This window comes from Accipiter gentilis, unplaced genomic scaffold, assembly GCF_929443795.1.
Source record: "Accipiter gentilis unplaced genomic scaffold, bAccGen1.1, whole genome shotgun sequence".
Taxonomy (NCBI): Eukaryota; Metazoa; Chordata; class Aves; order Accipitriformes; family Accipitridae; genus Astur; species Astur gentilis.
In genome coordinates, this window is record NW_026060824.1 from 2,221,992 (window position 1) to 2,243,397 (window position 21,406).

Consider the following 21,406-nt stretch of genomic DNA (forward strand, 5'->3'; position numbering starts at 1 on the left):
TGTTATTTCAGGAAAGAAGTTTTTCTCCTTAACTGAGGGAGGCAACACCAGTGTTTGCTTCAGCCTGTTTCCCGGCAGGTTCCCCTGGAGACCCAGGGACACCTGGAGGGAGCCCAGAGGGGGCAGAGAAAGGGCTGCCTTGAGCTGGTCCTCTGTTGCTGGGCTGGGCTGGGCTCCAGGGCTGGAGGGAAATCATAGCAAGCACGCAGCACTGCCGAGAGACAGCTCTGCCCAGGAGCAGCTGCTCTGCAAAGCGCAGCAGGGCTGAGGGCACTGCCTGCAGGCACCGAGGGGAGAGAAGTGAGGCAGAGAGAGATGCTAAAGGCAGACTGGGGGCGGGGGGGGAGGAGAGAGGAGAGCTGACCTGGAGAAAAATCTTCACATCCCTTAACAGGGTAAGTGTCTTGTTGCAGGGCAATGCAGCTATGGTTCCTGGAATGATCTCCTAAAGTTGGCACATCCCACAGTCTATGGGATCTCTCAGGAAAACTCTCACAGTTTATGCTGTGTAGACAAAAAGGACGCTCTTTGGAGCACAGCTTCCCTGCTGCACCCTCAGAGGGACAGGGCATGTCAGCTGCCTTCACCCGGGGATGGCTGCGGAGTGTGAAGGTGGGTGTGCAGCCAGGGGTGCCCAGGGCTGTCCTTCTGAGCAGGGTCCCTGCACCCCTGGAGGCTGTGTGCTGGGGCAGGGACTCTGCCGCTGGTCAGGGTAAGTACTCAGCCTGCCTGGGGAACTCGAACAGCGGAGTGGGGAGAAGCTGTGGGTGGAAGAAGCATCTTGCAGCAGGGCAGGGTCCTTTTGCTGACAAGAGGGTGCTGTGTGGATCAGGGCTGCTCACAGCTCCAGATCATCCCCAGGAGATTTCCAAGGGCACTTTCCAAGGGCAAGGTCAAAGCAGGGATTGCTATAAAGTTAAGGAGCTTTCCTGAGTTTGGTTTTCTGTTTCCTACTCTTGGAGAATTTTCAGGGGAAATGGAAAATGAGCTGTCGTGCTTGAACAAGTCAGAGACTCCTGAGGTGACACTCTGAGGGATCAGTAAGTCTGACAGGAGCCTCCTGAAGTAGAGCACAGGGACTGAGAAGAACTGCCTGGCTGTGTTGGTGCCTGGGAGGTGGCATGTACAGCTGGGTAAGGGTAACTCTTTCCTGACTGCCCAGCTGCCTCTGCATTTGCCTCTCTGAGCCAGTCAGTCACTGCATTTTTTCTTGATTCTCCACTAGTGTGTTATTGCTACTATTGCCTTATTCTGGCTGTTTCTCTTGGCTGGGAGTTTCAACTGCAGAGTCACAGGCTGATCTTTGGGTCCTCCCATGCAGCTGTGTCCATGGGAACAAGATTACAGGTGTCCAAGCTTTCCTCCAAGCTGTGGGGCTGTGGGCAATGCAGCCTGTGTCATTCCCTAGGAAATGAGCTGACTCTCCCTTCCTGAGATACCATCATCAGGACACTTGGCTATTTTCTTGGGGTGTCCTTCCTAGCTGTGAGCTGCCCTCCAGAATGCAGGTCTGTCCCATAGCATCTTGGTGTTACCTGAATGCCCCATGGAAAAGCACAGAGACTCCATGAGCGAGGAAATGCTGCTGGGTTTGTGAAATGAACCATGTGTGTCCTTGGCAAGAGGTGGGGTGCAGAGACATTCAGGAAGGGGGAGTCACTTGGTGCTGGGCAGTGGATCTCTCTGCGCTCAGTAGTGCCTGGAGTCTCTTCAGGTTAACACAGGAGTGTTATTACCCTCCATCTCAGAAAGTTAAGAGCTAAGGGTAGCTAGAAAGAAGACAGAGTGACAGATCAGCTCTCCTCACTGTGCACTATGCCACAGGCAGTACTTTTTCCTCGCAGGACCCACTTTGTTTTATCTGAATGCAGCAGAAATGATGAGGATTTCTGAAGTGCAAGAATATTACCCAGTAATGCAAGAATATTACCTCTCAGGGGGAGAGGTGTAACCCCACCCTCTCTCTCAAACAATGCTTTGATTGTGTTTCTTAGCCCTGGCAGTGCAGATGTTGACAAACACTTTTACATTAGGAGTAGTTTCATCTGACCAATTCAAACACCAGAACTAACTGGCACCATTCCCAGAAAGCCACTGCTGCAGAGCAGGGCTGACTCTTTGGCAGCCAGTAGACAGAGGTCCTGCTAGTCATGGCACACCCAGCCAGCACCAACCAGAGCTCCATCCACACAGCTGAACAGAGATCTCGTTGAAATGGTAAAAATCTGGTGAACATGTATTATGAGAAATGGATTTGATTTTGGTCAGAGAATAATACCCTAACTTGTCACTGCCCTTGCCTCCTTGTTCAGTGCTCCACAGCCAGAGGCAGCAGATGTCCAACAGCAGCTCCATCACCCAGTTCCTCCTCCTGGCATTTGCAGACACACGGGAGCTGCAGCTCTTGCACTTCTGGCTCTTCCTGGGCATCTACCTGGCTGCCCTGTTGGCCAACACCCTCATCATCACCACCGTAGCCTGTGACCACCGCCTCCACACCCCCATGAACTTCTTCCTCCTCAATCTCTCCCTCCTTGACCTGGGCTCCATCTCCACCACTGTCCCCAAAGCTATGGCCAACTCCCTCTGGGACACCAGGGCCATCTCCTATGCAGGATGTGCTGCACAGCTCTTACTGTTTGTCTTTTTGATCTCAGCAGAGCATTTTCTTCTCACTGTCATGGCCTACGACCGCTACATTGCCATCTGCAAACCCCTGCACTACGGGACCCTCCTGGGCAGCAGAGCTTGTGTCCACATGGCAGCAGCTGCCTGGGGCAGTGGGTTCCTCTATGCTGTGCTGCACACTGCCAATACATTATCACTACCCCTCTGCCGAGGCAATGCGGTGGACCAGTTTTTCTGTGAAATCCCCCAGATCCTCAAGCTTGCCTGCTCAGATGCCTACCTCAGGGAAGTTGGGGTACTTGTAGTTAGTGTCTCTTTTGGATTTGGGTGTTTTGTTTTCATTGTGCTGTCCTATGTGCAGATCTTCAGGGCCGTGCTGAGGATCCCCTCTGAGCAGGGACGGCACAAAGCCTTTTCCACCTGCCTCCCTCACCTCGCCGTGGTCTCCTTGTTTGTAAGCACTGGAATAATTGCCTACCTGAAGCCCCCCTCCATCTCCTCCCCATCCCTGGACCTGCTGGTGGCAGTTCTGTACTCAGTGGTGCCTCCAACATTGAACCCCCTCATCTACAGCATGAGAAACCATGAGATCAAGGATGCCCTGAGAAAACTAATCACTGCATGTTTTTCCAAAGAAATAAACTGCCTCTTGTCTTCTGCATAACACTTATCTCATTATAGGCCCAGCCTTTCTTCTGGTTTCTTTTACGGTGATTTCAGGGTTTGAATCTCATTTTTGTTTGCTCTTTTTTCTTTGTTTTACTTATTTGCATGCTTTCCACAAAGAAATGTCTGTCTTTCTCTGGTTTCTAATTCACAATATATCCAGGCTTTCTGTGACCTGGAGGCTGTGCAAACGAAGAGCTGTACTCTCTGTGAGTTTAACCAAAATAAAGGGCCCTGCAGTGACTTGTTTTTCTGAGATCCTCCCTCCAAGACCTGCTCTGCAGCTGCAGGGAGCAGTGCCTGTCTGCAGAAGGGAAGAAGAGTCCTGGCACAGCAGCACTGCCTGGGAGCACCAGCGCTTCGTCTTTCCCGAGCTGCTCTTTTCCCACTTCCATGCTTTCCTTCTGAACCCTTTGGTTGGTGGAAGGCCTGAGTGCTCTTCAAGCATGGTTAGAGTCTTGCTGTGTGGCAGCCCTGTGGTCGCAGGCAAGGACAGGCAGTAGGCACTTCTGTGTCAGAGTTGCCTTCCATTGCAGCATTTCCATCACACAAGGGGATCTCCTCAGGCCTTGTGCCATGCATGCCTCCCACCCCTGGGGCTCACCCCCCTCCACGCCCGAGGAGCTGCTGTGCCCTTCAGAGGGTCTGGGGCTGTGGGGTCAGTGCCCAGAGCTCTGCCGCATCCTGTGATGGGCACAGCTGTGGGGCCATGCCAGACTGGGCTGCACTGGGCAGAGGGCAGGGGAGGTGGAGGGAGGTCAGAGGCAGTTGGAAGAGTTTAGGGGGAGCTGTGCTGTGCTGGAAAGAGCCCAGGAGAGAAAAATACCAGTGTATAACTCGTAGTGTGTGACCATGCAGGGCAAGGACTCACACCGGGGGTTTGTGGTGCAGAGGCAGGGCTTGTAGAAAGCATGGAAGACATGCAGGTGCAGGAGAGAGAAGGTCGGTCTGTGGCCTTGGTGGTGTGGACAGACAGGAAGGGTGGCTCAGGGTCTTTGTCACTCCCAGTGTCTCTCATTGGCCATTTCCAGCACTTGCTGGTCACCCCAACTTGACAGGTGAGCTTTGCTGCGAGGCCATCTCCATCTTCCTGCTGGTCCAAGGGCTGGTTTGGGGGAACGGACAGCCCTGTACAGCCTCTCTCCTTCTGAAGACATTGGAGCAGAGCTATCTGCAAAGCCCCATATGGGACAAGGCTGCAGCAGGGTGTGAGAGACTGTTTTGGCTGGTTGTCTCGACATTGCTGCTGCCTCAACATCCTGTTGTTGTGGGGCAGTACGCACAAGATGTCTCTGAAGAATCCGCCATATCCACGCCTACCGAGCTGTGCTTGCCCATGAGCAAGGTGAAGAAACCACTATGAGCACCTGGGCATGTGCCCATGGAGGGTCTCTGGGAGGCACATATGGTAATGAGTCCTGTGGAAACGGGTGGACTTATCAGAAATCATGGGGACTGGGACAATAAAAGAACTGCATATTCCCCCCTCAAAAAGCAGAAAAGTGGGGAGAGCTGAAGACCCGCGCCTGGAAGACATCTGAAGGACTGTAACACCTGAACATGAGGGAAAGACACCTGGCTGGCAGCAGCAGCAGAACTGAACCCTTTATCACCTTCATTGGGACCGCCTCAGCAGGACGTTGCTGGCTTCTTGCTGGTAGTAACTAGTCTTGCTAGCTCTCTTCTGTTTTCTTGCTTAAGTCTGCCTCTTTTTCCTTTCTTCTTCCCTCTGTCCTATCACAGTTATCAGTTGTTATAGGAAATAAAACTTGGAAGGTTGTACAGCATCTGACCTTGTTTGTGTCTTAATATCGCTCTTGGGATCATTTAAGAACCCTCCCCGATATTGGATCGGGACACCTTTGTCTGATGACCTCATAGGCCACAAGGAGGAGATGGGTGGGAATGCTATGGTGAGGTCAGGTGTGCCTCAGGATCTCATGGGACAGCAGGAGGCACAAGGCTGGGAAGGTGGCTGGGAGGTCCCTTCTGTCCTTGGAGTTGATAGGCCAGCAGAAGGAACGTGGCTGGGAAAGGGACTGTGAGGTCACTTCTTTCTGAAGGAGCTGATAGGTCAGCCCTTGACTCATGGCTGGGATATGTGCTTTTACGCTCACATCTGCCAGTGTCTCCGGCAGGCCAACAGAAGCGTGTTGATTGGGAGAATCCCTTTCCCCCAGTACCTGGTAGGCCCATCTAGGACAAGGCCTCGGATATGGGTTCTCACACCTCTTCTGCCTGAGTACATGACGGGAGAGCAGCAGGCATGTGGCTTGGAAGATCACGGTGAGGTTACTTCTGGCTGGTCAGTTGACATGCCACAAGAAGGCTGATGGGTTGGGCTATCACTCCGACACCAATTATGTCAGAGAAGCTCATAGGCCAGTAGGAGGCACATGGCCATGAAGGCGAGTGTGAGGTCATTGGAATCTCCAGTCTCTTGGGGTCATTGGCCATCAGCAGGCACATGGCTGGCATGTTGACTATGACATCACTTCTGCCTGAGAATCTGATAGCCAGCAGCAGGCACAGGACTCGGTGGTTCTGTACCCAGAGGTTCTGGTTGCTTATGTCCCCAGTAAGAAAGGCACGCAGCCTCTGTGCAGTATCATTTGAAATGCCATTTAATACAGCAAACACTACAAACAGTGAATAAGGCCAACTGCATACAGGGCTGTATTAGGAGAGGGGTGGCCACCCAGGCAAGGGTGTTCTCATTCCTCAATGAGATGTGGCCACATCTGGACTAGTCTGTCCGAGTGGAGGGTTCTTCCCCAGTCTGGAGGAGCGGGGAAGAAGTGGAGTGGTCCCAGAGGACATCTGCCAGGATGGGGCCTCTTTGGAGATGCTGAGGGACTTGGGCTTCTTTCGCCTGGTGAAGCGGAGGCTCAGGGCACTATAGTGGTAGAGTGCACCGGCTTGAAGGGTGGCTTCAGAGATGATGGAGCTTTTCTTGGTAGTGGGAAGAGAAGGAAACTTACGCAAAGTGCAGCTTAGAAGGTTCAGACTGGATGTGGTGAGAAAGAAATGTCACTCAAAGGGTAGCCATGTGGTGCAAGAGGTTACCCAGAGGGAGCCCAGATCAGCCCATGGCCTTGTGTTTCAAGGAAAATCCAGCCAGGCTGGAGAAACATCCGTGAAGGAACAGAAATGCTGGGGTGAGAGCTAGGTGGGAAAGCAAGATGGACATCAACAGCCTGAAGGGAAGGAGGTAAGGCATGGGACAGGTTATGACAGCCTGCAGGAGAGATGGCCAAGTGCTCTGGCAAGGCTGAGAGGCCAAACAGGTCCAAGGGATTTGTCACCTTGGATTTGACAGTAGCTTCTGCCATGGAGGCCTACCAGACAAAACTTGTTTTGAGGCTCTGGACTTAGTTTCTTCCTCACCCCTGCTTGGGTAATCCAGGATGCATTGTACAGTTTTCCTACACTTGGCATTGCTCACCCTCACATCTCGCTGTCCCCAGGAAGAGCCCTGACACACCTGTGAGGGACAGAATCTGTCTTCCCAAGGCCTGGAGATCAGGGCTTGGCCTTTCTGCTTCGTAAAACAAAGCAAATCTTTTCTCAGCGTTATAGACACCTTCACAGTGCTTTTGCCTACCTGCAATCACAGCCTCCAAGTATCTGCTCTAACGAGTCCCTGGGGAGGCTTTGTCAGGAATGGCCCTCAGTGGGGTCCATTAATTCTTCAAGGTACTTTTCTTCTGACTTTGACTTCTTGAGAAGTTTCTTTCAGTCTACTCTCAGTAGCTGAGGTTCATGGACTCAGCCTCAAACACACCATGGGGCTCATTAAAATACAGAAAGCCCTAACGAGCCTTGTGTCTTCCTGCAATTATCTCCAAGTCTGCAAGACTTGTACAGCTAATTAGAAAAATTTCATAGTGTAGTTAAGGAGGAAGATTTCAAAGTGCACCTATACTTATGATTTACTTTATTTTTTTGTTAAGAAAAGCTTTTATTATTTTAGGTTTAGAGAAGAGGTGATAGAAGCATCCTCCAAGTGATAATGATCCAGAGTGTCTCCTCAGGAGGTCTGGACAGCTACAAAAAGCAGTCCCTTGAGGTCTGACACTGTATGGACACCCTTGCTCCTCACCTCTCAAACCTCAGCACTTCTGACATTGGCCACCTGGGGCTTACATCTCTGTTCCTTGCCTCAGACTTCTCCACTGGTCTCTACAGCTGGAGGTTACAGCTCCTTTGCACCATCTCCCCCCTGCTCTCCTTAGAGAACTGGCTGCACACAGGCCCAGAAGAATTTTTCCTATTTGCAAGCAAAGAAAAGATCATGATGAAGTTTCAAAAACAATAAGTCGCACTCCTCAACAACTTGGGAAGTACAAGCTGCCCCTAATGAGGCTGCCTTTCTACAAGGGATAGTCTTATGAGAAATGTTTGTGATGCATACGAAAAAGTTACATATAAACACAATTAAAGAATTGGCTAAAGAGACAATTAGACCCCTGGAAGACAGGCAAGCTTTTAACTCCCTGAAGCTCAAAGCAGCTGCATAGGGGAGAGGTATCTGAATGAACAAAGAGGAAGGGAAGGAGAGAAGTGGAGCATCATGGAAAGGGCCTTTGCCTAGGCAGTCTGCATCTGAAAAGATGACTTTCACAAATGGTCGTTTTGTCAGGACAGGTGCAACTACATGAAAGACTAGAGAAAATAAGTAGTCCGTAGGACAGGCAGAATAGTGTTAACGAAGTTACAGGGAAAGACTGATATTTCTTTGGAATGTCCTCTGTAAAGGGTCATGGAATTGGTAGGGGTGTCTTGAGATGGAAGACAAACCAATGTTGCGCCCATCTTCCAAAGAGACCAGAAGTACAACCCAGGGAACCACAGGCTGTACAAGGTCACTTTGACGAGGAGTGTGCCATTGAATGACTCCTCATGGGTGACATTTCTGGGCACCTAAAAAAGGAGAACATCAGCATGGACTTCCCAAGGGTAAATCAGGCCTTGCCAAGCTGATTGCCGTCATGATGAAGGAAGTGCATTTGTGCACGAGGGGAGCTCGGTGGATGTCATTTACCTCCACTTCATCAAGACTTTTGGCACAGTCTCCCTCAATATTCTTCTGCTCAAGTTAGGACATTAAGGTCTGGATGGATAGACAAAGAGATGGGCAAAACACCAGTTGGATGATGAGGCTGAGAGCACAGTGGTGAACGGCCATACCCTACCTGGAGGACAGAGGGACATATTGGGGTATTGTGGGGCTGCACAGGGGACTCTCCTGGGTGCTGTGCAGTTTAACACCTGTGTCCATGACCCAGAGGAGGCAACTCTCACCACATTTGTTGATGGCACTATATTGGAAGGACCATTCCTGTACCTTGGGTTGCCATTCACGGGAACCTAAGAGGCAGAAGGACTGTCCTGTCAGGAACGTTGTGAGATACAAGAAAGACAAAGGCCAGATCCTGCACCTGGGATAGACTAACAGCCTGCAGTTTCAGGGGAAGGGGACTGCCTGGCTAGAGAGCATCTCTGAGGAAACAGCCCTGGTGGTGTACAGAAGACAAAACACAATCCAGCAGTGATCCACATGATCCAGGGCTACCTGGTACCAAAGTGGCCAGCAGTGTCCTGGAGAGTAGAAAGAGGAGCATCACCAAAAGAGTGAGGGAAAATATTGTCTCCCCTGCCCATCACTTGTCAAACCACCTGTACACCACTGTGTCCATTTTGGGGACTCTGGTTCAAGTGTCCCGGGTCTGCCTGGGGTGGGTTTCACTTTCTTCGTAGCAGCCCCTATGGTGTTATGTTTTGCATTGGTGCCTCAAACTGCTGATCACACACCAGTGTTTTAGCTGTTGCTGTATAGTGTTTGCACAGTGCCAACGTCTTCTCCGAACACAGCTCCCTGATCATAGATCATTTCACATGTGATGGTTCTGCTCCACCAGTTCAATCATTGGCACCTGAAAACCACCCTTGCTTTTCCCTCCTCTTCCCCAAAAACCTGACCAAGTGATGACAAGAAAGAAGGAAGCAGAAAGGCCCCAGGCCTCCATGAATCAGCTGGGTTCTGGCACTTGGAGGGCCACAGAGTCCTTCCCTTGTGCAACCCATAGAGTCAAGGTGGGAAGTGAGCCTGCAAGTCCAAATCAACAAGGTCCATGGACAGGCAAGGCTGTGTCTATGGCTGTGTCTGGAGACCAGTAGCCCTACAGCACAGATCAAGCTGGGGCTGAAACTCAGGCCAAGGCTTCAATTGTCTCCTGGGCCCATGCACACAGGTGTGGGTGGAGGCCGTAGGTGATGCTGGTCAGGGCCCTGACACTGCCATCTTAGACCCCACCTGCCAGTGCCCTCAATAGGCCAAATTCTCATTCCCTGATGTGCAGGGTCTGCTCTCTGCTGCTCTTCTTCTTCCCATCCCTGGGGATCTGGAAGACCACAATTTCATGGTCACTATGGCCAAGGCTGACTCCAGCCTTCACATCCCTGACCAGCTCTTCCTCTTCTGGGAGTTGCAGGTCCAGGTGAGCATCAGACTGGATGGTCTATTCGGAAGCTGACTCACACAGAAGCTCCCACCTAAATCAGTTGCCTGTCCCATAGAGAGTCTCCACACTTATCTGAGCTGCCCTGACATCACAGAAGGAATCCCCCACTTCTCATCTCCTCTGTCAGTGTCTCCTGAGCATGTTGTGTCTCCATTTACCAAATAACCTATGGGAGCTGTCCTTCCTCACCTCAGCTCTTATTCCACTCATCTCACAGCTCTGCCATGGTATGCAGAGCTCCCCCTGTCCACGCCCAAGGTGGTAGGCATTGATGCTCATTAGGACTGCAGCACCTCAGATGTGGCTTCTAGGCCAAGGGCAGACTTGTAGCAAAGAAACCTTCTACCAAGCGATGGGAGCCCTTGTCTAGAAAGGCTTTGCTTCTCAGCAGAGGCATGCTGGAGTAGATGGCAGGTGGCAACATCATGATGAATGAGGTTCTCACAAAGAGCAAAATCTGCAGTCCCCAAGGCCGGAGAGAAAGAGGCCTGCGCTGTGCAGCCCTGGCAGGAGAGGGGTTTGCTGTCCCAGGTGACTCTGCAGCACCGTGGGACCTGTTCCAGAGGTGAAGGTCATCTTCAAGAAGGACAAGTCCCTGGGGGAGGACAGCCTGTGATCCAACTACAATGTGGACATCATGCTGGGGTCGACCACCTAGACAGCAGCTCCACAGAGAAGGACCTTGAGGTCCCGGAGGACCCAAGCATCTGAGCATGTGTGAGCAATGCCCCCTCAGGGCAAAGGCCAACAGCCTCCTGGGCTGCATTTGGAGAAGCATTGCTGGCATATGGATGGAAGTGATCCTTCCCCTCAACTCAGCACTGCTGAGGCCACAGCTGGAGTGCTGTGTCAAGTGCTGGGCTGCCCAGTGCATCATACTTGTTGACCTACTCAAGCAAGTCCAGCAACAGGCCACAAGGCTGGTTTAAGGGACTGGAGCATCTTTCCTAGAGGGAAAGGCTGAGAGATGTGGGACTGTTCAGCCTGGAGAAGAAAAGGTTGAGGAGGATCTTATTAATGGGTATAAAAGTCCATCTGAACCCAAGAAAAAACTATTTGACTGTGTGGGTGGTTTAACACTGGAACAGGCTGCCCGGAGAGTTTGAGAGTCCCCATCCATGGAGTTATTCCATACTCACCTAAATAAGGTGCTGAGCAATATACCCTAGCTGAGCCTTCCTCAGCTGAGGGGTTGAACCAGATGATCTCCAGAGGTCCCTTCCAATCTCAACATGTCTGTGATTCTCTGAGTATAAGGGAGAAAAGTAAGACAGAAAGGAATGAACACCACATAGCCTTGACTGTAAATATGGTGGTATCCCATGGAGAAGATCCATGCTGGAAAAGGGGACAAGTGTGAGGAGGAAGGAGCAACAGAATGGTTCTGTACTATCTGTTAACCCCCTCTTCACCATCCCCCATGCTCCTTTTGGAGTTGGGATGATGTCGTGGTTTAACCCCAGCCAGCAACTAAGTACCACGCAGCCAGTTACTCACTGCCCTCTCACCCAGTGGGATGGGGGAGAAAATCGGGAAAAGAAGTAAAACTCATGGGTTGAGATAAGAATGGTTTAATGGAACAGAAAAGAAGAAACCAATAATGATAATGATAACACTAATAAAATGACAACAGTAATAATAAAAGGATTGGAATGTACAAATGATGCACAGTGCAATTGCTCACCACTCACCGATTGACACCCAGTTAGTCCCCGAGAGGCGATTCCCCCCGCCCCCACTCCCCCCAGTTTGTATATTAGATGTGACGTCACATGGTGTGGAATACAACGTTGGCCACTTTGGGTCAGCTGCCCTGGCTGTGTCCTTTGCCAACTTCTTGTGCCCCTCCAGCTTTCTCGCTGGCTGGGCTTGAGAAGCTGAAAAATCCTTGACTTTAGTCTAAACACTACTTGGCAACAACTGAAAACATCAGTGTTATCAACATTCTTCACATACTAAATGCAACACATAACACTATACCGGCTACTCGAAAGAAAATTAACTCTATCCCAGCCAAAACCAGGACAACACCACACTGAGGAGAGCAGACACTACACTGGAGGGCAGGGCTGCCATCTCAGAAGGACATAGACAGGCTGGAGGGATGGGCCAAAAGGAACCTCATGATATCCAATAAAGACAAATCCAAAGTCCATACCCCAAGGGGAACTAAGCCCCGGCAATGACAGAGGCCAGGGGCTGCATGCCTAGGTAGCAGCTCTGTGGGAAAGGCTCTAGTGGTCTTTGGGTTTCATTAGGCAAAAGATGACCCATCAGCAAAGGTGGCCAACGGCATCCTGGGTGTATGAGAAGGAGCACAGACAGTGGAAGTGATTATCCCCCTCTGCTCAGCACATTTTAGAACAGATCCAGAATATTTGCCAAGGTTTTGACCCCACAATACCCGAGAGACATTGGTAAACTGGAGCCTGTTCAGTGGAATGGCACCATGGTGGTCAGGGCAGGAGCACTTGGAATGTGAAAAGAAGCTAAAAGAGCTGGGCTTGTTTGGCCAGGAGGAAAGAAGATCTTGGGGGAACATGCAGCAGCATTGCACTGTTCCCGGGAAGACTGAGTCAGCCTCATGTCCGTGGTACAAGACACAAGGACAAGAAGCAATGGGCTGAAACAAGAGAAGGTCAGGGTACATGCAGGAAGAAACTTTTCCAACATGACAATAGTCAAGTGCTGGAAGGCATTACCCAGAGGGCGTTTGCCAGCTCTATCCCAGAAAGTGACCAAGCCGTGTTTGGATGAAGCCCTGAGGAATCTGGTCTGACGCTGTCTTGGGCAGGAGGTTGGTCGAGAAACCTCCCAAGGCCGTTTCCAGCCTGAATGATGCTGTCCTTCCTTCCCCTTCATGTCTTCAAATGTGAGAAAGCTCCCAGGTTCTCCCTGACCACAGAAGTACTTCACATCAGGTGCAGGGCTGCTTCACAGGTGTCCCCAAACAGCCCTGACCACATCCTTTGCTTCCCTTTTCATTTCCCTCTGCCCAAGCTGTTCTCTCCTACCCTCCAAAAGAGTAGCCTGCCATGTTAATCCTTTCCCCATTGGCCCTGCATCTCTTGTTTTGTACGCTCTTATGGTACTTCTGAGATGGTTGCTGTAATGTTTATGACCATGGGTGCCGCTCAGTTAACCACGTCATTCTCTTTCTTTACCCGTAGTGTCCTGCAGTTCCCCATATCGCTATCTTGCCAGAGGCATTGGCCCACAAATCTTAAATGTTGACACATTGGAATTTCTGTCCAGAGGCACTTTCACACCCTTGTGGCTTTGGCCAACAGAGACCTCCTGAAGTTTTTCAAGGGGAAGGGGGCAAGGTCTGCACTGGGAGCGGAATAAACCCCATGATGTTTCAGCCAGCCTGACCCTGGAACTGGTGATACCCCACCTTTTGCTGGGAGGCTGGACCAGAATCCCAGCACTCCCTTTCCCAATAACCTTTCCATAAGCCTGTGCCTTGCAGTGTGTCCCAGGAGAAAGAATTCAGCTGGAGGTGGGGGTCTCTACAGCAGAGGGGCATAGGACAACTCAGGGTGGAATGGTCCTGTACTCAGGAGGTCTCAAGTTCTACCTTGGATTCCAAGCAGGGCCAGCCGGCTCTCAGGTCCAAGCAGATTGCTCCATGAATGTCAGCATCCCTGTACAGAGTCTGCACATGGGCCAGGCATCGCAGCCACCATTACGGAAGTGGAGACAAGTAATTTGACCAGCTCCTTGAACCCAGGAATCGGTATGCCGTGCCTCCTGAGATTCCTGGGAACAGCTATGCTTTCTGTGCAGAGGAGCGTGAGTCCTCTTTTGGTCTCCTGGGCAGTCTCCTGGCAAATGCGGTGCTTCAGGCTGTGAGGAGAATCCAAAGAATCTTTTTGACTAGGTTAGTTTCATTCTACATGTTGAGATGCAGGACAGATGAAAGGAGCTCAGAGCTTCCAGGGTCCCTGCTGCACAACTCAGACTTCAGAGACTGGAAATGTCAGTAACGGGGTAATGTTGGCTTCCTTTGTGCCTTTGCACTAATCTGGGATGTCTCCTTCTGCCGCCTTTGGCTAAAAAAGAAACACCTCCCCTCTTGCATCTCCCTCTCCTCCACAAAACAGGGAGAAAAGATATGAAGCAGGGATGATTTAAAGGGCAATGCTGTCTAAGTGTAACATGTAAATGACAACAAAGAGCTAGCCATGACAGAAAAAACATTGCTTTAAGAACTCATGCCAGAGGCTAACTACCGAGAACTTATGGCTCTTTTGTCATGTCAAGATGAATGTTGGGGGAAATGAAAGTGCTTTAATTAATCATAATGAAGAATAAGAAGGAATTCCCTTACAGTAATGTTCTGTTCTTAGTGATAGTACTACCAATTCCACAACATCCTTGAGAGCTTAATTTTTCTCGTTTCCAAAGCTCAGCCTACTCTGAACATCCAAGGACTCCCTCAAATCTCTGCAGCCCAAATCTCCAACCTTCTCTCATCCACACTCTTTTACCCCAGGACACTTCTCACCATCACTTCAATACACTGCCCAGTCTCTATTTTGCAGCTGGGTGAAGTCAGGGTATGCCCTTGCAAAGCCTTCCCTTCAAAAGTCTTTCCTACGTGCTAATCCCACTGGTGTCGCCTCATGCTGTGTACCGCTCCTTCCTCCTTCTGCAAAGCTCCATTGGGTGGGCAGTTTTCCTCTTTCTGTCATACCCATTCACCTTCGCAATCTTTTTGTATTGTATGCATATCAAATATTGTCTCAGGAGACGCATTTATCCCCTCCCAGCATCAGCCATTTCCAATTGCAGGCTGAGATATTTCCCCTCTTGGAGCAGACATTGTGCAAAGCTGCTCCATATGTGGAAACACACTTCAGTGCTGCATAGGCATTTGGGCTAAAAACCCCCACCGGGCTAGTTTTTCAAAGAGACCGTTTCAGAGTGGCAAAGCTGATTTTGTACATAAATGCTTGTGCTGGTTTTGGCTGGGAGAGAGTTCATTTTCTCCATGGACGCTTGTGTGGGACTGTGGTTTGGATTTGTGCTGAAAACAGTGTTGATAACACAGGGATGGTTTAGTTACTGCTGAGCAGGGCTTGCACAATGTCAAGGCCTTTTCTGCTTCTCACACTGCTCTGCCAGCGAGTAGGCTGGAGGTGCACAAGAAGTTGGGAGGGGACACAGCTGGGATAGCTGACCCCAACTGACTAAAGGGATATCCCAGACCGTATGACATCATGCTCAGCAAAAAAAGCTGGCAGAGGAAGTAAGGGGTGGGCGGAGTGTTGGAGTGATGGCATTTGTTTTCCCAAGTAACTGTTCTGTGTGATGGAGCTCTGCTTTCCTGGAGATGGGTGAACACCTGCCTGCTAATAGGAAGGAGTGAATGAATTCCTTCTTTTACTTTGATTGTGTGCCCAGCTTTTTCTTTATCTATTTAACTGCCTTTAACTCAACCCACCAGTTTTCTCACTTTTCCTCTTCCAATTCTCTCCCCCACCTCACTGCTGGGGACTGAGCGAGTAACTCAGCAGTGCTTAGTTGCTTGTTGGTGTTAAACCATGACAAACAGATACTCCACAGCTCTCTGGGACACTATTCCAGTGCTGGACTGTCCCCCTGGAGATTTTTTATTATTATTCTTTATGTCAAGATAGTCAAGCATTACACAACTCAGTGCAAGACATCATAGCAGGAGAAGAAGACCTTCATGTCTTTTAACTTTTTTTAGCTGATTGCATGCAGGGACACTGTAGATAGTCCATGGGGTCTAGCAAGTGATTTCTCAAACCTGAAGGTAGTCATCTCTTCATCGGTTGTGTCACCCTCTGGGCTTCGTTGACTACAGACCATGCTTTGACTGTTTCCCTTTAATATTACATAGGTCAGACACAGCTTGAAGTAGCTATTTGCATTGAAATACTTAGGGGCACTGAAGATACTCTAGAGTACAAAGATATCATGGTGGGGCAGGATCTAACAGGAATGCCTCAGGACACCTTTCCCCTTCTTGAGGAGGATTAAAGGCAGGCTGGACATGTAGTTTTCTTTGAGCAAATATGGGATGCCTTTGTTCAGGCAACCACGTACCCCAGTGGAACATCTGGGACTATATTTCACATACTCTGTAGTATCACTTTGTCCGTAAGAGTCTCTTCAAGGCAATCCTCACTTCCTTATTCCTCAGGCTATAGATGAGAGGGTTAAATGTGGGGGTCACAATTGTGTAAAGCAGGGCCAGGTATTTGTCAGCATCTACAGAATCCCTCGACCGTCGCTTTAAATAGGTGACTGTGGCTGAGCCGTAGAAGAGCATCACCACCCCGAGGTGCGAAGAGCAGGTGGAGAAGGTTTTGTGCCTGCCCAGAGCTGAAGGTATTTTCAGAATTGCCCTGATAATTTGAATGTAAGAAATAACTATTAAGGAGAAGGGAAGGATGGCAAATACCAGGATGATGGTGTACAGCATCACTTCGTGCCAGAAAGTGACAGCACAGGCCAGTGCCAGCAGAGGGGGAACATCACAGAAAAAGTGGTGAAGGTCATGGGACGCACAGAAGGGCAAAGTGAACACCTGGTAGGTCTGTCCGACTTGCACCGGAATGACAGCTATCCATGACCCCACCACCAGTCTGATGCAGAGACCCCTGCTCATGATGAGGGTATAGTGCAGGGGGTCACATATGGCTGTGTAGCGGTCGTAGGCCATGGCAGCCAGGAGAAGGCATTCGATGCTGCCCAACAAAACCAGGAAATACAGCTGGGCAGCACAGCCAAGGAAGGAGATCCGGCCATCTTCCATCAGGAAACCCACCAGCATTTTTGGCAGAGTGACTGACGTGTAGCAGACCTCCAGGAAGGACAAGTTCCTCAGGAAGAAATACATGGGGCTGTGGAGGCTTGAGTCCACCACTGTGATGAGAGCAATCAGGCTGTTCCCTGTGAGGACCACAAGGTAGATGACCAGGAATACTGCAAAGCACAGGCCCTGCAAGCTGGAGTGGCCAGAAAATCCCAGAAGAATGAATCCAGATCCAACAGTGTGATTCTCCAAGCCTTTTCTTTGGGACATTTTCTCTATACAGAGCAATTCAAACAACAGGCTCTTAGAGGATGCTGATGGCCTGTCCACCATCACACATACTGTCAAGCCTAGAGAAAGACTACAAACATCCACATACAGGTGATTGCAGGGTTAGGCGAGCTTGACCAAGATCGGCATGAATGTTTGCAAACCTAACATGGGTTGCTCGCTGCAGGGAGGTTTGTAAAGAGAGGAGAGAACAGAATCCTTGACCCTGAATGACTGGGTTTTGTCATCTGCAGAAAAGAAACTTGACTTTCTTTTTTAGAGAATAGATTACCTGGTGACAGATGAGAAAAAAGGCAGAAAAGGGATAAATACTAGCCACTTCAGCAACAGTCTTGCTTACACTGCTTGTCCGGATCTTGTAAGAGCCGCTTTTACTGTAAGACAATTAAGAAGAAATAGGGTGCAAAGGAGGAAAGGGAGGAAAAGGGGAAGACAGAGCGAGGCAAGACATGACTTGATTCTTAGACGTTAGTGAGAGAGATCAGTCCCAGCTCTCCTTTCACATGTAAGAGCTCACCCCCTGATGCTGTGTCCACACACAAAGATCTGGGAGACTATCTCAGATCTGAAGCATTAATTTCTACATGGTGAAGGGTGAATCCCATCAGAAGTAAACCAAGCTGCTATCTGCCAGTGAATCCAGTGACACTGAGGCATGCATGGGACATTTTAACAAGACAGATCAGCAGCAGTTTATGCATAGATCACAAGCATAAAAAAACAACCAAACAACCAACCACCTACCAATCGACACCCAGTTCAACCCTGAGCAGCCATCCCCCCAACCCCGCTCCCCCCAGTTTATATACTACACATGATGTCACATGGTATGGAATACCCTGTTGGCCACTGTGGGTCAGCTGCCCTGGCTGTGTCCCCTCCCAATTTCTTACGCCCCTCCAGCCTTCTTGCTGGCTGGGCATCAGAAGCTGAAAAATCCTTGACTTTACACTAAACACTACTTAGCAACAACTGAAAACTTCCGTGGGTTATCAACATTCTTCTCATACCTAACTCAAAAACATAGCACTATACCAGCTACTAGGAAGACAATTAACTCTATCCCAAGTGAAACCAGGACACTCTGCCTGTGAAAGGGGAAATAACACTGCTGGAAAGAAGTGTGTGTCCCCAGCTGAGGGAGGGAACATCAGTGATTATTTCAGCCTGTTTCCCAGCAGGTTCCCCTGGAGCCCCAGGGACACCTGGAGGGAGCCCAGACGGGGCAGAGAAAGTGCTGCCTTGGACTGGTCCTCTGCTGCTGAGCTGGGCTGGGCTCCTGGGCTGGAGGGAGCTCATTACAAGGAGACAGTGCCGCAGAGAGACAGCTCTGTCCAGGGCAGCTCCTCTGCAAAGCACAGCAGGGATGAGGGCACTGTCTGCAGGCACTGAGAGCAGACAAGAGAAGTGTCAGAGAGGTTGAAGGCAGTCTGAGGTGGGAGGACAGGTGAGAGCTCACTGCGGCAGAAATCGTCACAGACCTTGACAGGGTAAGTCTAGGGCTGCAGGGCAATGCCGATGAATTCTTGGAAGTGTCTCCTAGACATGGCACGTGCCAGGGCTGATAGGACCGGTCAGGATGTTTCTCCTTGCTTTTCTCTGGTGTGGAGGAGGAGGACCTGCTCCAGAGCAGGGCTTCCCTGCTTCACCCTCAGAGGGACATTGCAAGACAGCTTCCTTCTCCCGGCAATGGCTACAGCTGTGTGAAGGTGGGTTGTGCACCCAGGGGTGCCCACAGCTGTCCTTCCAAGCGGGTGCCCTGGAGCCCAGGGCGATGTGTGCTGGGGCAGGGACTCTGCTGTCTGCCAGTGTCAGCTCTCGGCCTGCCCAAGAAACTCCCCATGACCATGCAGGGAGAAGTTGTAGGTGGAAGGCATGACCCCCAGCAGGCTAGGGCAGGGCAGAGCAGGCCACGGTCCTGCTCTCAAGAAAGTGTTGCATGGCTCAGGGCTTCTCACAGCTTCAGCTCTACCTCCTGACATTGTTAAGGGGGGGTGTTTCTCAAAAGCACATCAGCTCAGCAACAACTTCCCCTATCCAGCCTTATGAGGTTCTCTGTGATCTGGCCTTTAGCCCCTGCACAGGCAGAGATGCCCCCGGGTGGTGCCCTGCCCCTGCGAGGCGTTTGCAGGCAGAGGTGAACACAGAGCAAGTGGGATGGGGTTTGTGAGCACTGACAGGGAGCTGTGCTGGGGCCAGGGAGATGGCTCCCGGCAGGAACAGCTCCAGGCAGCAGAGACACAGGCAGGCAGTGAGAGGGAGCTGCTGCCAGAAACGCTGGGGAGGTGGATGTGGGCACCTCCCTGCCATCCCTGTGGTGCAGACACCTTCACCTGTGCAACTCCTCCCTGGTCTCCTTTCCCAGCCTAAGCAGAGCCTCTGCCCTCCAACTCCTGAGGTCTGAGGCATGCATTGCCCCTGCAGCAACCAGAGCCCAGAAAAGGACAAATCCCTGTGTCTATCTTTGTGTGTCCCTCCTCCCTTGGCAGGAGACTGTGGCCTTCCACTGTCATCCGTTCCTGCCTGTGCTGCCCTGGTTCTCACCGTTGGATTTGCTGAGTCAGTGTGGGAGGCGGGGGTCAGGGGTGGCAGGTTCCTCTCCTGTTCAGATGCCGGCCCTTTGGGTCCTGCTTTGCAGATGAGTCTATGGCAGCAAAGTGCCCAAGTCTCCTCCGGGCAGCTTCAGGACATTCAGCTATTTCCCTGGGGTGTCCTGCTGGGCTGCAGGGTGCCCTCCAGAAGGACACAGCTCTCCCATAGTATCCCATAGTGCTAGGATCCCCATGGAGAAGACACCTCAGTGCTAAGGCTGTGGAAATGCTGTGGGGCAGCTGTATGTGGGCAGCTGCAACAGTCCCTCTGTGTCCTAGTCTGGGAGGGGAGAGATGAGGTCCTCCTCAAGTACCCTGAGAAAAGCCAAGGAGTCTGGCATCTGCTCTTTGAACCTGGAATCCTCTGCTCTCAGCAGCATCCAGTTTCTTTTTAGGGGAACACCTGAGAGGGACCCTCCTCCAGCTCCAGGCTGCCAGCACAGGGCAGCTGAGACCAGGACTGATAGGCAGAGCAGCTCTCCTCACTCTGCACTAAGGCACTGTCCCTTTGCCTCGCAAGATCCACAAGATTTCACTCGGAGTGCATTAGAAATGTCAGGGATTTCAGTCATCCAAACCCACTCCTAAAAGTGGCAAGTGCAACTAGAGCGAAATGAACAAAACAGAATCCCCTCAGCTCTGTTCTGCAGTTGGGCAATTGGAAAACTGCAATGCTGAAAAGCTCTTTGATACGTCACGAGTGCATTCAATTTGAGATCAGCCTGTGTTCCTAGTTCCCTCTCACTGCAGAGCAGGAAGGGCTGCTCAAGAGCCCACGACAGAGTCCCTGCTTCCAAAGGCCCCCTCAGCCAGCAAAACCTGGAGCTCAAGTAAGAGAGCTACAGAGAAGTCTTCCTAAAATGAGGGAGTCTGAATGTGGGGTTGTAATGAGACATGCAATATGTTTTGCTCAGAGAAGTCTGGCCTAACTCACTAGTGCATTTTGCTCCTCAACAGATAACCATACACGGAGGAAGCAAATGTCCAACCACAGCTCCATCACTGAGTTCCTTCTCCTGGCATTTGCAGACACACGGGAGCTGCAGCTCTTGCACTTCTGGCTCTTCCTGGGCATCTACCTGGCTGCCCTCCTGGCCAACAGCCTCATCATCACCGCTGTAGCCTGTGACCACCGCCTTCATGCACCCATGTACTTCTTCCTCCTCAACCTCTCCCTCCTTGACCTGGGCTCCATCTCCATCACTGTCCCCAAAGCCATGGCCAACTCCCTCTGGGACACCAGGGCCATCTCCTATGCAGGATGTGCTGCACAGGTCTTCTTTGTATTCTTCTTGTTTGGTGCAGAGTATTTTCTTCTCACAGTCATGGCCTATGACCGCTACATTGCCATCTGCACACCCCTGCACTACGGGACCCTCCTGGGCAGCAGAGCTTGTGTCCACATGGCAGCAGCTGCCTGGGGCAGTGGGTTTCTCCATGCTGTGCTGCACACTGCCAATACATTTTCAGTACCCCTCTGCCAAGGCAATGCTGTGGACCAGTTCTTCTGTGAAATCCCCCAGATCCTCAAGCTTGCCTGCTCAGATGCCTACCTCAGGGAAGTTGGGGTACTTGTAGTTGCTGTCTGTTTTGGATTTGGGTGTTTTGTTTTCATTGTGCTGTCCTATGTGCAGATCTTCAGGGCCGTGCTGAGGATCCCCTCTAAGCAGGGACGGCACAAAGCCTTTTCCATGTGTCTCCCTCATCTCGCTGTGGTCTCCTTGTTTATGAGCACTGTCATGACTGCCTACCTGAAGCCCCCCTCCATCTCCTCCCCATCCCTGGACCTGCTGGTAGCAGTTCTGTACTCAGTGGTGCCTCCAGCAGTGAATCCCTTCCTCTACAGCATTAGGAACAAGGAGCTCCAACATGCACTGAAGAAGCTGATTCAATCAGTAATCTTTCAGAAGCAATAA

General features: G+C 50.9%; 2 protein-coding genes and 1 pseudogene across 2 annotated transcripts; 2 read left to right on the plus strand and 1 right to left on the minus strand.

Moving 5' to 3' along the window:
• Nucleotides 1-2,335: 2,335 nt before the first annotated feature.
• On the plus strand, nt 2,336-3,233 carry LOC126036813 (olfactory receptor 14C36-like; annotated as a pseudogene).
• Nucleotides 3,234-15,939: 12,706 nt separating this feature from the next.
• Nucleotides 15,940-16,878, minus strand: LOC126036875 (olfactory receptor 10AG1-like). Its single transcript, XM_049797088.1, has one exon. It carries the CDS (start codon nt 16,876-16,878, stop codon nt 15,940-15,942), a length of 939 nt encoding a protein of 312 aa, XP_049653045.1.
• Nucleotides 16,879-18,009: 1,131 nt separating this feature from the next.
• Nucleotides 18,010-21,406, plus strand: LOC126036823 (olfactory receptor 14C36-like). The gene is made up of 2 exons (XM_049797032.1): nt 18,010-18,198; nt 20,447-21,406. The coding sequence occupies exon 2, from the start codon at nt 20,471-20,473 to the stop codon at nt 21,404-21,406; it is 936 nt and encodes a 311-aa protein (XP_049652989.1). The 5' UTR covers nt 18,010-18,198; nt 20,447-20,470.